We start from the raw sequence: 17,727 nt of genomic DNA on the forward strand, positions 1-17,727 counted from the left end.
ACTTCTGCATTCAATGAACCGACTTCTGAGTTGCGAATTACACATAGAAACGGCCTCTAACTTCTCTGCTCTCATCTTTCATTCACGAATGTTATGCTTGTTACACGGAGAAGAAAGGATATCATTGTTGACACGGTGTGCAGTTTCCCCCAAATCGTTTGATAGAGGATGAGTTCAAGAAATTACAGCGATTCTTTTCAAGTGACGAGTGGCACACACATGTGTGGAGTTCGTGCACGCAGCTTGTTTCTCTTGCGCCAACAATCTTCCCAGTAGATACACCAAAATTTTACTAAAGGAACGAGCATACCGCGGGTACCGAGCCTGTTGTCTGGACCCTCAGCTAATGTAACACAGAAAGAAGTATTGAGGTGGCTTGGTAAAGGGAATTTTTGCAAGTCCGTTTTTACTATCTTCGAGTGAGATGAAATATTGGGAGTCGTGGCCTGTTTGCTGTGGAGCTAGAGCACCAGCACAATTTGGTGTCACGGCAAAAATACTTGACGTAAAGAATGTAGTGACTATTTGAACTGACACTTCAAAACCTAGGTCGCTACAAACATAGGACTCGCCAAAACTCACTCAAAAAATACACTTTCTTTAACTTTCTTCTCACTCACGAATTTAGACCCAATAAATTCTATTCATACGGCCTGACACGAACTCACACATGTGAAAGCTATACTAAGCTTTGCTTACGCACAACCCCTAGTACCCAGTTCAGCTCGCTCATATTCACACTCATGACTCAGTCTGTGTCTGAATCAGTCGACTATTGAATGGGTTTGCCAACCTACACTTCCAAAGGAGGTTGATGTGAAGTAGGGCTTTAAGCGCATAACAGTAAAAGCAAAACATAACTCGTCGTGTCGTCAAACATACAGCGTTCATGATCACCAAAAAAATTGGAATGTGCCAATTTTTTCTGCTATTTACAACTTGAGGCGGTAATCCAGCGCTGTCAAGTTTAGCCGCGTTACTGTATTGTCACGTTGCCGCGACGACTAAGAAACAGAGGGGCAGAATAGGAGGCACTAAAGTACTGTTTATTGGGTGAGCCTGTGGTTAGAAATACAAATTACCCTCAGCACAATGATACCTTTAGTAAGGACGCACACTGTCTACAAATACTGCACCTCAAAAAGCAAGCGTTCCAACTCCCCTACACACGGGATTAACATATGTGAAGAACAACCGGTGAAGCTTCGGTAATTTATCGCCCAGCTACAGCGGAGAAACACCTCGAGCTCACCTGTGTCACTAACCTAAGAGGCGAAAATCACCTCTTTACTACACATATAGTAACGAGCACGAGGTATTTCGCGAATGCATATCAAGACAAATAAGCATGCGGCGCCTGATCAGTGTGATCGTGCTTGTCTCGTAAGGACCACGCTCTAAGACTGCGAAATTACACGGCTCGGAAACAGATGGCATGATGGCACGCAATGCACCGGTATAAGAGATGTGACAGCTCAGTGTACAATGTTTGCTGTCTGGAACGAGCTAACTACACACAAGCGCATGGCGTCGTTCATAACATGGTGGCAGACGTCCCAAGCATCTTTTTCAGACAGCCATCGTCGGATAGCTGTCTGCAATTGAGCGAGAAAAAAAATCTTCCGACAGCTCCGACAGTCCGCGGGCAGCCCGGAACTTCCAGTCTTTAAAATAAAGAAGAAAAAAAACGCGCTTCTGCCAACTGTCGCAGTAGTCCGCGTAGCTTCCGAAGCTGTCCGAGCAAAATCGAATATGGCACATCAGTCTCAAGCAAACCGGGGCTATCAGGGTCTCATCATCGAAGGGCCTCGGTATTCGCGTCAAGCGCAAAATTTCATTATACAAGGCTGAGGGACAAATTAGGCAGCATATAGAAGCAGCCATAACATTCGAGAAACTTTGGATAAAGATTGGCGCGTCTGCGCTGAGCGATGACATTTAACATTTCTAACTATTATTACAGCACAAGACCTTAAGTGGACGAAAAAAGAGTATAGGACCCCAGACAGCCCTGATTTCCAATTAAATGCTTAACACCAACAAAGCACTTATATGCCTTTTTACAATAGGAACGCGAGCACAGACGCACTGCAGTCGTTAAACATTCAGTTGGAAGTCAGCGCTGTTTGTGTCCTCGACTCTTCTTATGTCAACCTGAAGCGTCGTGCTGTAACATTTAATAACCATGACCCACCGACCAGTCAAAACGTTAACATTGCTAAGTTACGTTACCGTTCGTTAGCCGATGGAAGGCGGTCACCCGAAAATAAGAAAAAGTACGCGTCGCGATACTCACATAACCAAGAATTGCAGCTGTTCTAGCGCAATCAGGCTGAAGAAGCGCCACCGAGTATTTCTACGGTGGCTACCTTTAGTAGTTCCACAATGTAAGTCCACATTTTCGGTGTTGTTGCAGTAAAGATTATTCATAGCAAAAAAGGTGTAAACCCACCTTTGCTACCATCGGGCCTGTGAACCAATTGATTCCCTGAGCAAGGTAGCTCATGTGGTTTCGTATGCTTGGGGCCATCAGCTTTAACCACGTACAAGTATACAATGTTATTTTCATATCTAAGACACGTTTATGTTAGGCATAATGCGCGTAGAGCGTTGCTGTTCTGACATAACTATCCTTTACTAGAGTCTCGCACCATTTCCGCAAAGAAAGGAAAAGAACTGCAGCCATCGATCGCGGCAAGTTATCTGCTAAAATGCATTGTACCACACAATCTTGAAAAATAAATATTTTGTTCCAAATAAACTAAGAACAAACACCACTTTTTTAGCTGAAAGAATGAAACATACTTTATCGGTGGAATCTTTACACGTTAACAATACTTTACTTCGAATATACCGTGGTTTAAACGTGATCATACGAAGACGACATCATTATTAGCTACTGTGCTATTGGATAAAGGAATAATAAAATATTTTACTTCGAACGCGTGAGTATTTCTTACCACCTTACAAAATGCGCATTTCATTGAAGCGAGCGTCAGCTCCGTACTTCAAACCCGTGAGTCTCTCTGACCACCTTACAAAATGCGCATTTCGTTGAAGCGAGCGTCAGCTCCACTAACTCTGCGTAGAAATGCCGAGCACAACATACGGCCTATAAATTTACCGTGCTATGTCTTTGACAGGTCATTCCAGCGACCTTTTTCTTGCATCAAGAGAACTTTACGAGCCGTAAACAAAACTAGTTGTGCTGTACCTCGTTCATTCTGCTGCATCCGGGATCGCTCGAGGCCTGTAATATATATGTATGTCATTAGAAAGGCTTGGTCGACAAATGGTCGTGGTGAATAAACGTATTCACCATACGCTTCGCAAGTTCTCAGAAGCTCTTTTTAATTTCCTAGAAACATGCCGCACTCTACTTCCTCTGCCATATGCCGTGTGGAAGTTCCTATGCACAATATGTTTGGACGTGCAAGAGACAGGTACATAGCTTTCCTGATTACATTCTAGCAATTCTGCAATATACGTATTTCGGAATGTTCTTTTTAACCTTTTTATTCCACGCAAATAATAAAGGACTAATACAATCCCATAAATCTCATCAACACAATATTACGTATCTTGCTGATGAGCAAGCGCTCAGATCTCCCATAAAAATGTATATTTAGTGAAATTTCAAGCAGTACCATACCGCATAAACGTAGCTTTGGTAGCGTAGTTTATTTTTTTTTTCAAAGCGAAATTTACGCATAAAAAATGTCAATACAGTTTTATTGCTTAGAATTGGCACATAAAAAATTCACACTAGCATGTTCACGCGACCGTACTTCATTAGGAGCGGGTGATTGTAATCGGCAGATCGGAATATTGATCATTTCTGGGCACTAATTGTTTACACGCCGTCTAATTCAAGTAGGTTCATCTAAAGTAGTATTTTGGGAAGCTATACTTACACAGATAGCGTATTTCGGTGGGGCAGCAATTAACAGGCAAAAGCACTTAAAATCACCTACCCAGACTCCTTGCATTTTATGAACTGACAAAAGACTCACACATTGAAAAGTATTCGTTGTTGGTGTGTCTGAAACCAAATTCTAAACATTGCACCAATTTTTCCGAATGCAAAACGAGATGCTTAAGAAAATATTACCTCTATTCTCTCGGTGGAACTCAAAGGCAGAGTCTCCCCTACATTGAGATGCCGTATAATCTAAACGAACGAGGAGGACAATAGCAGGCAGTGTGAGGGGGCCATATTATTTACGTATTTGTCTTGCAAGATTTCCAAAAGCTTTCACGGATATGTGAAAAGCATTGAATTTGTCTGTCAAAATTTGTTGTATCTTATTCCGCAGCTACATGCAACTTAGAATAACAAAAATGTACGTCAGCATAATCTCAACATCTACCCATAGGTGAACAAAATACACTGGCCATACGATTAGCTGACGACAACTGAAACAAATGTACTTAAGGAGGGACGGCAACGTGCTGTTCCTATATCATCAAGCGAACGCAAAAAGCCGAAAACAAATCTTTAAACTACGCTTAATGATAATCCGCAGGTTAAATGTTTGACGTGAAAAAAAAATATTTCATCTTAGCATATCGAAAGCCTAAACAAGAACCATGCCTATTTCGACGCGTGCGGCAAGACATCTCTCAAACGTCACTGGTACATAAAAATGTGCTGCAATATCTGCGAAATTGAACAGTTATACCGCTGCTGTCTCCAGTTGGTTGCACAACGGCTCATCATTCCCTGGCCCTTCGGTGACGACCATCGGCCATTCGTCAACATGCTTTAGTGACTTCCGAATCCACCGAACGAACGTGGCCACCCTTGTATGCATAGCCGGCACAGGAAGGTCCATGTTTTCGGCTCCAATAGAATGGATACCGTATTGCGTTGATTTTCCGTTTCGCATGATGGCTGTCACTGGGCTCCCAGAGTCGCCCTGCAGTAATAGGTTGCACAACAGGAGGCTAATTTCTAAAATTACTTACATGTACTACCTTATGCCAGGACACAGAAGAAAAATAAAGCTGCGAATAGCAAGATATTTTATGCCCAAACTTTCCAGAGAGTTGACCATGGCTCTCCAGCAATAATACTAAATTTTGTAGCAATGCGTTCATCCCTAGCACAAGTAAAGATTGGAACCACCCTCGCAGCCATCCTGGATACCGACACCTTCAAAACCATCATTCATGAAACGCCACCTTGAATATGTTTTTCTAGATGGCATAATTTTTTGTTATGTTCACCCACCCCTTTCTGTAATGCCTTCGGGCCTTGAAAGTATCGTAAATAAATAAATACATAAATAAAGACAGCTTTAAGTATAGCCGGCATTTTACTGCATGACAATAGATGGCTGTTGCCCGCCAGAGAGAGTGCAAGCTCCACCTGGCAGACATTCGCCTAAGCTCGCGCAGTATAGATGTCGTCATGCGTCGTCTGCTAGCCACTAGGACTTTACATGTGTGCGTACCGAGTGCATTTACTCTAAAGGCAGCTTGGTGCGTTGTCGAGTGCAGTCGTAAGTGGGGTATGTATTTTTCGACGACGTAAAGAAGCTTTTGGCCTTTCTCTGAAATAAGGAGTGCCTGTGTCCAGCGCGTGATGCGTTATTATCGTGCACGCTGTTCGCCAAAATTATTTCGATTTTGTTGCCACCTAGTATTTCAAACACATCCCAAACAGCATTTCGAATCACTTTAAGTAAATCGGTTGGGGGCAGCAAGTGACGACGGCTGCGACTGAGCGATTTATTGTCGCGATGGGCTGATTATTTCGTAAATTTTGTTTTACCAGGGAGCATAAGTGAAGTGGCCTAAAGGTCAACCACCAGTACGAAAAGAGTAAAAAATCAAAAGCCTTTACATATCGCCTTATAACACACGTTCTAAGGGGTGCAAATGCAGACTGCAACTTCGAGTTTGAAGAAAAAAACAATTCTGGAGTTTTACGTGCCAAAATGACGGCGTGATTATGAGGCACACCATAGTCGGGGCTCTAGGCGCAATTTCGCCGCCTACGTTTCTTTCACGTACACCCAAAGCACGGCACAAGGGCGTTGCCATCGAAATGCTGCTGCCGAGGGCGGGATTTGTTCCTTCAAATTCTTGCTTAGCCGCGTAGTGCCGTAGCCACTAAGCGACCTCGGCGGGGTGCTTGGAGTGTAGGCTACCAGCCTTAGCTCTACTAGGGTGCTCCTTCAAAACGCGGTTCTGATGTCTTATGGAAGCGTCATTTTACCTCGTTCTCGAATTGAGGGACTTTTAATTACTGATACAAAAGAAAAGCAAGAATGCAATAAAACATGACGATCATGTGTAACATTTCAGTCGTTAGACTTCGTGACAAGTAGTTGAAGGTGGCTATCGTCAATCGCTCCTTATGGCAGTTTTGTTCGATTAACGCAATGTAGCGGCCAAATGAAACAAACAATATAACTGTGTCCTTCATAAGAATACTTTTTGGCAACATTGTCGTGCGCGTAGCCGTAGAAAGAGGGAATTGTTCTTTCGCGGTATTTTTTTTACTGATGCTGTAACAAAGATAACCATCTCCGAGGAGACATGGCCATCATACTAACAGGTTGCCAATCATAGAGACGTAGCCTTCCACTTTATGACTATACTTCGAGAATAAAAAAAAAAACGCAAGAAAAGGCAGATACGCATACGTGTAAGGGGTGAAGTAGAGCATACTTTGACGTTATAATTTAGCTTATATAACAGGAATATAGACTTCTCTGTAACCACCACAAGATCACTACCCAGTGTCAGTCTCTCCTTAAATGACACTTTGCGCTTCTTTTACTTATAACAGGGACGTTCAGCGTGTTTCGCAAAAGAAAAGTGTGGTATTAGAGGGAAATACATCCGTATAATGCTTTTGAATAGCAAACGAGGGCGCTCTAGCGTAAAACCATTCCAAACTTCTCTATTCCAATTCTGCAAACAGCCCACCACGATTGGTTAAAAACGTTTTTGGACCACTCCCACTTCACTTGTCTGTCACGCGACGTCACGAAAACCGCGATAGCTCCCCATATGATTATGACTTGCACACACTGATTACGCAAAATTTGACCGAACAAAACAAAAATAATTATTTCTCATTCGACTACTTTTTGCTATTAGCCCTCGGCCATTAGTCAAAAGTTTTCGAACTGCACCCACTTCACCTGCCTGTCATGCGACGTCACAAAACCGCAAAAAATTTACCGCGTCAACGTGACGTGTACGCGTTAAAGATGCATTAATATGCCGAACAAAACTGAATTTTCTTCAGAATAGCCGCAATATGGCTGCCGCCGATCGCTCATGCACTGGCTGCTCGCGCCTGCCGGAGAGCATTGGTGTATTTGCGCAAAATAACACTTCTTGCGTGGCCGTGTAACGTATTCGAGAACTTTCGGCATGTTTACAACCTTGTTCTGCCAACTCTCCTTTGCTGAGGATCCGTTTTAGCGTCATTCTTAGGCTTCCGTTGCATGCCAGCGCGATTGTCGACGAGCCACCGCAAGCTAAGTAAGAGAAAGTGGACCAATCGCAGACTCTCGGCACCAGCCTCTTCATCCGGTTGCCAATATTCAGTGCAGTGGCTCGGCCTCATCGAATCCCTCTCCACTTGAGCATGGTCCTCGCCTCATGTGAGCGAATTAAATAACACTAGCCGCTCCGTGCAAATAATGTGATTCGTTTTTCAAGCTAACAAAAGTGACCTCCTAGGAACGAGAGAAACATTTCACTAGTTTTTTCAGACAACCCTGCGGGTGACCGCCTGATGCTTGCGTCGGCGGTTACGCAAATGTGACGTCGGGATATTGGAATAAAAACATATTGGAAGTGTTTTACGTTATACGGCCCCATTAGGGCTAAATCACCGAGTGACTCGGCCCCGTGCACGTTCCAATACGTAACGCCAACTGTTTATCCCCACAAACAAGGGGACGGGGACGCCACATACAGCCATAGTCGCGCTGACAATACAAGTCGAACACAATCAACCAGTTTGGCTATTCAATTTCATGTCCTCAATCAAATTCTTGCAGTGTCTTCTTTTAAAAGTTCATGCAGGTCAGTGTTGGATTTGTCGGTCTTTTTCGTCCCGTGTGTACACTGGTAGTGAGGGTAAGGGATGCAGCTCACACACACACTAATCCGGGATGGTCATGAGTCAGTGTTGCGCTCATAAACTGGAGTGCCAGAGCATGAGCAGCCGTAATATATACAATTAAAACACACTGACGCAGCTTCGTTAGCACTACTGGGGCCCTATAACGTAAAACCATTCCAATATGTTTTTATTCCAATCTCCTGATGTCAAATTTGCGTAACCGCCGACGCAAGCACTGGGCGGTCACCCGCAGGGTTGTCTGAACACACCAATAAAATGCTCTCCTCGTTCATAGGAGGTCATTTTGTTTGCTTGAAAAACGAATATTGCCTACACTGAGCGGCTTGTCGTATCTAATTGGCTAACAAGAGGCGAGGAGAACACTCAAGTGGAGAGGAATTCGATGGGGCAGAGCCAGTGCATTGAAAATTGATAACCAGATAAAGAGGGTGGTGCCGGCATATGCGATTGGTCGGCTTTTTCTTACTTAGCTTGCGGTGGCTGGTCGAAAATCACGGCGGCATGCAACGGAAGCTTAAGAATGACGCTAAAAGGGACACTCAGCAAAGAAGAGGTGGCAGAATTAGGTGGTAAACGTGCCGAAAGTGCTCGAAAACGTTACACAGCCACGCAAGAAGTTTTATTTTGCGCAAATACACCCATGCTCTCCGGCAGGCGCGAGTAGCCAGCGCCTGAGCGATCGGCGGCAGCCACCTTTTATTCCTTTCGGAACGAGGCAGCCTGCGGCTATTCAGAAGAAAATTCAGTTTTGTTCGGCATATTAATGCATCTTTAATGCGTACACGTCACTTTGACGTGGTGAGTTTTCGCGGTTTTGTGACGTCGCGTGACAGGCAGGTGAAGTGGATGCAGCCCGAAAACTTTTGACCAATAGCCGGAAGCTAATGGCGAAAAGGCGTCGAACCAAAATTAACTGTTTTTCTTTTTTCTGTGAAATCATGCATAATAAGTGTGTACACATCATATCAGATGGGGAGGTATCGCGGTTTTCGTGACGTCGCCTGACAGACCGGTGAAGTGGGGGTGGTTGAAAAAGTTTTTGACCAATTGTGGAGGGCTGATAGCAGAACTGGAACAGAAAAGTTTGGAATAGTTTTACGTTATAGCACCCCTGTACGTGTAAAATAATTGGAATCGGGCTTTGAGGCAGCATGGTAAGCATGGTAACACTTACCTTTAATCCCAACCAACTGTCCCAACTTGCCGTTTGAGGCAGCATTTTATGCAAAACATGATTCTCAAGAATATATGGCTTAATTATAAAGGATCCATTCCACATCAGAACATTGCGAAATACTTCTAAAGTATTGATGCTTGAGGTAAGCAGCAACAGTGTCCCCCTCTTTTGCGAGAGGCTTTCGCTCTAAAATTACCGTCAACGGTGACAGCGATTTGTAGCCACTACTGGCATTTGGTTACATCAGAAATAGGAAATTGCGTTTCCAAAGTGTGAACATACATTCCAAGTCATCCCGAAGTGGCTATGGCTACAAATAACGAGGTCGCTGTTCAGAGTGTGTTGGCCTTCTTGATGTAGTCCTTTGTCACAATCCACATCCGAGAAAACTTGGGCAGTGTAGAACCGAAGCCGATCTGTTAATGTGTTTTCTGAAAGACCACACAAGGAAAAAAAAATCGATGCAGTTTAGGATGTGTATTCAACTGTCGTTCACACATTCGCATTACAAGACCTCGCGCAATTTCGGAAGGCTTTTTTACATACCATTTGCTTTCGTATGTCTTCCTAACGCATCTAGTGTAATTTATATTTTTATATAATTTGTTTCAGTCAGACGGAACTGCATGTTTTCCCTTTCTGGTCAACTGAAATAAGCTATTTGGTAATCAGCAGCCGCTCATTTTTATTCATTTGTTATACGTATATTTAAGGACAATCTAACGTAGAAGCTTAAGGAGAGGTATTAATAGGGCATGATCGATAATCCTGATATTATAAAAAAATACGAAACAACACCTCATACCATATAGAATAGTTCACGAACTACTTCGATTACATTACTTCGATTACATTCCTGAAAAAGTGCTACAGCTTAAAATGAAAAGCTCTTCCTACCTTTGATAAACACTTAATCATACGTTATTCTGGGAAGCATCAATAAAACAGAGTACGAATACAGGTAGTGGTTATAAGGGCATTCAGTTTTTTCACTGACTGGGACGAATTAATCTAGCAGAAATAATGTAGTCTGTCTTTACACCTGCATTTTGGTAAGACAATGATATGGTTATCCTGTTGATTAAGAATAAACTCAGAATAAGGTGAATTTTATATCGGCGTGGAGCTGCCACTTCCAATACAAATGTTCAAAGTGATTTTGCTTCCATGGCACTTAATCTGCCAGTCGATATTGGAGAATACAGAAACTTGATATTCATCTGTTGAATGTGACACCAATGAATGTCTGCAAAATGTTACGGCTCTAACAAAAAATGAATAAATAGGAGCGCTTGTTAACGCGTCTAAAGCATGCTATGCCGCCACGTACCTATACTTGTGGTACCATATCCTGGCAAGAGCATGGGACCTGCCTTTGTAGGGGCTCCTCTCTTAGGCAGGCAAACAGACCTGACGAATCGGTCGAACCTTGGTAAAGCACTTGAAAGCTGTAGGCAGTGGAATATTTAGTTATACTGTGCTTGCTTTTTGAAAACTTGTCTTATAAACTATACTGTAGCAGAGCTCACATGAGCATTTTTTTATATACAAGAGTTCCAATTATCGCAGTAGTGATAAATTTGCAGTCTTCTTTTCTAAAGGCTACTATAAGGATATTACGTTGTTTTTGGTGATTCAATAGAAAGCATGATATTTTTGAACTAAGTCAACCTGGACCAAGTCATCATAAGCGCCACTAGGATGGGCGCCTAATCCCTAAGCGATATAGCATAACAAGCTGAAATGTGCAAATGACAAAAAAGTTTATAAGCTTCGCTTGATTCGCCTATAAATGAAGTTTCCGAATTTTTATTGTACATAGTCAAAAACAACACATTTCTACCTAATGTACATTGACAAGTACTCTTGAACTTGCTGCTGAGTGGTATAACGTCTCACTATCTTCCTCTCAACAACAATAAAATAATGCATACTTTAGTCGCAAATACTCCAAACAAGTTTGCCATGTCAGACATTCATCTACAAATGATAACCGACCAGAGATTTCAGAATAAAAAAATGAGGATACTAATATTTATTCACAAATGAAAAACGTAGGTCTGCTGCCGGATAGAGTTTGAACAGGATGAATTTGTCAGCAATGCCATATGTAAACAACACCCGCCTTGTGTCATGTGTACATTAAACTGTTCTCGTCATAACTCACTTCCATATACATTGGTGAATTAGCTACAAAAAGAATTGGTCCTCTCTGTACATGAATATTGCCCGTGATGCAGCCATCTTGTTATATAATGCAGCTCTTTCCCATGCGAGTTCATACAGTCACTATGCAAGAATAAAATTGCTGCATTAGACGCGTAATGATTATATCATTCCTCTAGTCGGCAGCCAGCAACACCATATATCATCGGACGCCATGTGTATTTTACAATATTGTCATGGATTACGGAAATGACTTGACATAGTTTTCAATATAAAGAAAAATTTCATTACCTTCAATAGAGCGATGTCATAGCCTTGGAATACATTGATGTACTTGTTGTGTATAAGTCCTTCTTTCACATCAATACAGGGGCCTGAATAGAAGTCACTGGAGTTGTAGTAAACAACCAACTGTCGCACCGATCGCCCCTTCTCTCTTATTAAAAAAAGAAAAAGAAATTTTGCATTAAAGAAGTATTGGATCTGCTTAAGGCCACGTTCCACAAAAAGAATTCAAAAATTAACATATCCAAAATGTACCGCATCTATAAACTTCGCGCACAATTCTGCATAGTGTGCCTCCAAATGACTAACACAGAAGATATAGAGCACAAATAATCATAGGTTTTGATCTATTTTCTTGCATTTTGTTATTCTCATGTATTCAGGCCATGTTTACGAGCCCGTTGATGGGACATGGAAAATTTATTTGGCTAAGAAAGTTACACCGTACTTACGCAAGGGTCAGCAACACTATAGTAGCCTCGACCCCGTGGTTTTTGTATGACTACACAATTTCATATGGGAAAAATTATTTGTCATATTACAGAAGATGAACTCAAGTGTTATTGTCCTCTAGAGCTCTTAGCGGCCCACTCGTAAACAACTACGTACACTAAAACTGAGTGTGTAGTTCGTCTAGTGAATGATGTACGGCTTCTGAGTAATTTTGACCACCCGGTGTTCTTTCGCGTCAACAGAGAGAAGTGTACACGAACGCCCTTACATTTCAACCGCCGCTAGCAAGAATCAAACGTAGGAGTTGTGCGAGAAACTGGCCTTGAAATAAAGTTATTCTAATGGAATGGGGCTGTTTGCCTAGCACCACTTGATGTCACGTTCACTGTCACCCGCTCAGGTCTGACCTCTGGCTGAAGAAAAGGAGCGTACCTAACGGGTGTGTTGCGGCCTCAACAAGTCAATCGCACTAGTCCTACCAACTTCACCTTTTTCTTTGGTTTCTCCGCAGACTTTTTAAAAGAGGGTGCGCATTGTCGCGCCCATGTCAGCTAGTTCTAAAAAGAAATGTGCGGTGTTCCACTCATATGAGGGAAACCTACATATGCCACAACACTAAAACTGAGCTGTTGAAAGATGTCTCAAAACTAAATATTTACAAAATCGCCATGAGTTTAACCGTGAACATGTGCGCAAACAAACAAAGGAGGATAACAAACAGAGAGAACAAAATAAAGTATGAATATGACTTCTAAATGCAAGGTCTGGTTACGTTTTCTTTTCTTCTGTTTGGTTTCCATAATTTCTGACGTAGAACATGACAGTTTACATTCTGTAAATATGGGTATACAAATATATTCATCGAAAGAAAAAAGTGAGAAAGGCATAAACATATATCGGGAGGTAAATGTGCAATGATAAATAAGACATCTCTTAACTACAAAGTGTACATATGCTACTGCTTAAATGTTGCTATTAAAAAAGCCACAATATAGGGTGCATAAGCCTGCCAATTGTCCTAACTTAAACCAGGGCTTAATCTATTCAGCTTGAATAAACTTTGTCAACTTACTCGGTTAAGACGCAGTGAGCAGCGGTTAAAATGATGTTCCTAGTTATGATACTACCGCCACAACTTCGCACGTGAAAGTTGTCGAGTATCCGCAAGACAATAACCTAGGAAGAAATGAAAATTCATCAGCAAAACGTTTGCGCCAGGGGCACAATTTTAGGCAGTCAACCATGCGATCTTGAATTGGCTTTCAAAAAGCAGTCCTCTACGTTGTCTTCTTTTCGTTGCTTCTGAGACTATTTTGTCCAGGGACGTATCAAACGACCGGCGCTACGTATATGTCAAAAATGACTGGTGGGTTGGTTGTGCGGTGTGTGCGGGACGCCCTGTTTTTAACTTTATAAATGCGTGCTTGCTAAACAACTGTTTTTCAACCATGCAGGAGCTTTCATAAGGCAGGACACCAAGCAATTCTCTATTCGGAAAAAATCATCGACGTTCTTCAAAACTGCTGCCGATCTTTCTAATCAATTAAGTTGATCTGCAATGAGTGAACACTCCCAGTATCTGAACTCCTGGCTCTGAACACTATTCATTATTTCCCGATAATTTGCGCTCATCTCTTACTTCTTACATAAATAGTGTTCTTATTGTTCTGCTCAGTAAAAAGCTGGTTTTATCTCAGAGAGGTCACTGACACTAGCACCAAATTAGGCACAATACAGTACATCTACTCAGCAGGGAATTTCAGGGTGTGACGGCAAAGAAGCGTAAGCGAGCCGGCAATGCTGCTACCTACATGGGCACCATTCTTTCGCACGCAGTGTCCAAAATCGCATGATCTACGTAGCTTATGAGGCATTACGAGGAGGAATAGTAAAGGAAGCGGCATCAGGGAACGCTCACTTTCGAGCATATGCGTGCGCTCCGTGCTGCAAGCGTTTGTCGTCATGCCCGCGTAATGAGCGCGAGTGTTTACAGTCATTAAGTCATTGCTATCATATTGTGTCTTTCGGCGCGCGGCAATAGGCGTGTTCATTAGAGGCGAACGTTTACTGTCGTTTGATACAGCCCATACCTCTGAGATTGTTGATTTGTGCGTTATGCTTCATGTATTATATGACGCATTACGCTTTGTCGGGTAAGGATCATTTGGCAGTCCACCTGATCTAGCCGCTTCTCGTGTCGATGCCATCTCGCATGAACAAAACGGGAACGTCTGGCAGTTTTAGGACTGCAGTTACGAAACACAGTTTTTTTTTTACCACCCATGGCACATGTAGCTTCGATGTAACCTCTCCGTTGATAATTCTCGCTTCCGGAACAGACAAACCGCATGCTGCAAAAGCAAGAAAAGTGCCTCGTTTTCTTTCTTCAGTTATTGGATTTTAGGACGCCGATTTACGCTTCACTGTACTCACATTTTTCGTTGAGGCCATATTGTACCTTCTGAAAATAAAAGAAGGATAATGAATACACGCTATCTCGAGCTTTTAGGAATTAAAGTCCTTGGTTGCAACCTAACCGGGGCATATGGTGGCTTAATATACAGTTATTCTGCCGCCTTCTCTCTACCGAAATCGCGAATCAGCCATTCCTATACAGTATTATTAGTGATAAACACAGAAGGATTATATGAGAATAGAATAAGATTATTGACCGCTGCACTGAGCATGAGTAATCTGTGCACATAAGTTTCCTCTTATTTCACTACAAATTTTTATCCCTAGTAACAAGAAAAGATATAGTAGCCCCGTTAAAGGGCTCGGAATATTTACGGAAACACTTCTTCAACTGCAAAGATTTGATTTAGTCCCTTCCATGTAGGAGTGGTCCCAAATTTATAGGAAACATCCTTTGAAAAAAGAATCTGGGACTAACACCCTTATTTAAACAATGTCTGTCACGAACACAAATATTTTTCTACAAAATCAAGTAACTCACTGCTGTTTCTTGACGATGGAGCTCCGGCATAAAATGATCATATTTAGCGTGAAATTTTAGTATTGATAGGGAAGTTGCTGAAATAAAAATGCTAATCCTAAAGTTTTCTTACAAACCTACTACACCTACATAATTTTTAAGGATGTCTTGTAAAGATATGTGTAATAAACCTGTCAGTTCTAAATTACATAAGACGTGTTTTGTCTCTTCTTTTTGCTCTTTTGCTCTCATATAGAATAAAAATACGTATTACGAGCTACTTTTGCTTATTTCGTACGAAAGTCCCACTGAAACATTCGTAAATTCAGCAGTTCCTTATAGATTTGGGATTGGAAATGTTGATAGGAAAGAAACGTTCGTGCTTACTTGCAAAGTGCCCGTAATCCAGCTGAGGCAGAAACCCAATAATGTGCCAACAACAACTGATTTTGAAGCGCTTATCATTCCTTGGCGCTTGCGTTCTATAAAATGAACATTCGTGGCAAACTTCAGCGCTAAGTACTTCGACAATTTTCCAACAAAGAAGAAAAAAAAGAACAAGCACTACATATGCACACAGATACCCATCCTCGCCATGCATTATTGCTGAGGTAGCCCTAGACAGAGCGAAAAATTCCATCATCACATCTTCTGCGAAAGTATTAAGACATTACTTACTACAGTCGCAGAACAATCTCGTGAGGATTTGGCATGCGCAAACATCCGTGACTTGAAAACATTCTGGCAATTTTACAGACGAATAGACTGTAAATAAAGAATGACAGATTTTGTTTAATATTTACTTGCAAATGTAGTGCTATTCACTCGTCGGCGAAGGCGACAAAATAAGGGCGCTTCACGTTTATGCTCGTAAACATCAGTGTACCTACTTCGTTGCAACCCGATTGCCACTTTCCAAAGAACAGGTCGTTGTGAAATTTGTGTTGTATTTGGTGAAATGTCAACTCTATAACAAAAAGTAGGCGGTGCTCTATTTCTGAGTAAAAAATAGGAGACCGTACACACTGCTACGAACAAAAGAAAGAAAATGGTCAGTCTCCTGGAGGGCACAAGAGACCTTCGTTGATTTACATCATTACGAAGGAAAAATTGTAAACGCACCTGCTCCTATCTAAAGCAGTTTTCTTGGAATAAGTGCACAAATTCAATATCACACAATAGTCAACAATGAGATACTGAAACACCTTTAGAGAATTAAAGAAATATAGAAAATATATTGTGCATATTTTATAACGCTCAGCTTGATTTATGGTCTGACATTTACTGGCCTTTGGTCGCTAGTGGCATACTTATCACACGCAGTGCGGTTAGAAATGCTGATATTTACGTATTGCAGAGAGTTGCGGTAATCATCTGTGGTGAGCTGGACGCGTTTAAAGGCCAACGGCAACGGAATTCTGGACCGTTTAAAATCCACCATTTCAGATAATCTAGACATACAGTAGTCTTTTTGTGGAGTTTTGTCCTTCAAACGTAATTGGGTGCTTCTTGAAACGCTCTCCAAGAATCGACGTTTTTCATATTGAAACTGAAAAAAAGAGCTACCATTGCCACTCACCGGAAATGACTTGGTATTATGACTAGAGAACCAGAGCCCTGGTCGTCTGTTCCCGATGCCTGTATACCGCTCCCGTTTTCAGCGAATAGATCCCGCATGTCTACTGGCTACATACTTAGTATACTGTGCTAGCAGCTCCGTGCGCTATGCCTAAGCCTCTGCGAGCCCGCGATGTTCCTTTCGATGCGAAATATTCTCCGAGTGAAGCCGGTTTTTCTGTATCTGCTTGTCGACGGCGAGCAGGGCCTCGGTGCAGTCTAGGTCTGCTCGGAGAAGAGCGCATTGGGGTGACCATGCTAATGGCGCTGATATAATCCGGCGTAACACGGACGCAATTAACGCGAGGTGCAGATACGCTACGTGGTCAAAAATTGATGATGTATGGGGTTTTATGGCGCAAGGGCCAGATATGACCAAAGAGCGCCATACACATGGTGATCGGTTTTCAATGCATTGTTCGTGAAGTGAAGAAATGTACTTCGAATGGTGGATGTGGCATGGCTGTAAATAGGCTTAAAATCAGCCGCTCTGAATTGCGTAAAACAAAGAAGTATTAAAACAATGACGATGACCAGAGATGTGAGCTATGGAACTGTCATGTTACACGCGGATGATTAAACAAAACATTTAGTGAACGCAGCACTGATGTCTCACCATGGCCCTTGAACGCAAGGGCTTGGAGACACGTGCTATGCTAATGTAACAAACGCAGCAGCAGCCTCTGCTAAGAAGCCGTACTACGTAACACTTGGTCGGATAATGTGCAATGTTTGAATGTCATTTAAATAATTTAAAACTGATGTGGCGTTGAATAACGTGTTCGAACCGAGAAATTGTGCTGGATGTAATGGGATATTGCGTTGATACGCGAAGGGAAAGTGCTTTTTTCTCTCCCATTCTGTTTCCCTACACTCCATGAGGACGTGGATGACCGTCAGTCTTTTACCACATCTACCACATGTAGGAGGTTCCTCACCAGTCAGCAAAGAGTTGTGTGTACTGTATGTGTGCTGCCCTAT

General features: G+C 42.2%; 1 protein-coding gene across 1 annotated transcript; it reads right to left on the minus strand.

Moving 5' to 3' along the window:
* Positions 1-1,027: 1,027 nt before the first annotated feature.
* Positions 1,028-15,868, minus strand: LOC126543156 (chymotrypsinogen A-like). Its single transcript, XM_050190293.3, has 9 exons — positions 15,808-15,868; positions 15,517-15,611; positions 14,628-14,655; positions 14,472-14,545; positions 13,267-13,370; positions 11,748-11,892; positions 10,621-10,738; positions 9,573-9,721; positions 1,028-4,919 (listed from the first exon to the last, which is right to left on the minus strand). Exons 2-9 carry the CDS (start codon positions 15,592-15,594, stop codon positions 4,677-4,679), a joined length of 939 nt encoding a protein of 312 aa, XP_050046250.2. The 5' UTR covers positions 15,595-15,611; positions 15,808-15,868; the 3' UTR covers positions 1,028-4,676.
* Between the last annotated feature and the right edge of the window lie 1,859 nt (positions 15,869-17,727).

This window comes from Dermacentor andersoni, chromosome 10, assembly GCF_023375885.2.
Source record: "Dermacentor andersoni chromosome 10, qqDerAnde1_hic_scaffold, whole genome shotgun sequence".
In the NCBI taxonomy this organism is placed as follows: Eukaryota; Metazoa; Arthropoda; class Arachnida; order Ixodida; family Ixodidae; genus Dermacentor; species Dermacentor andersoni.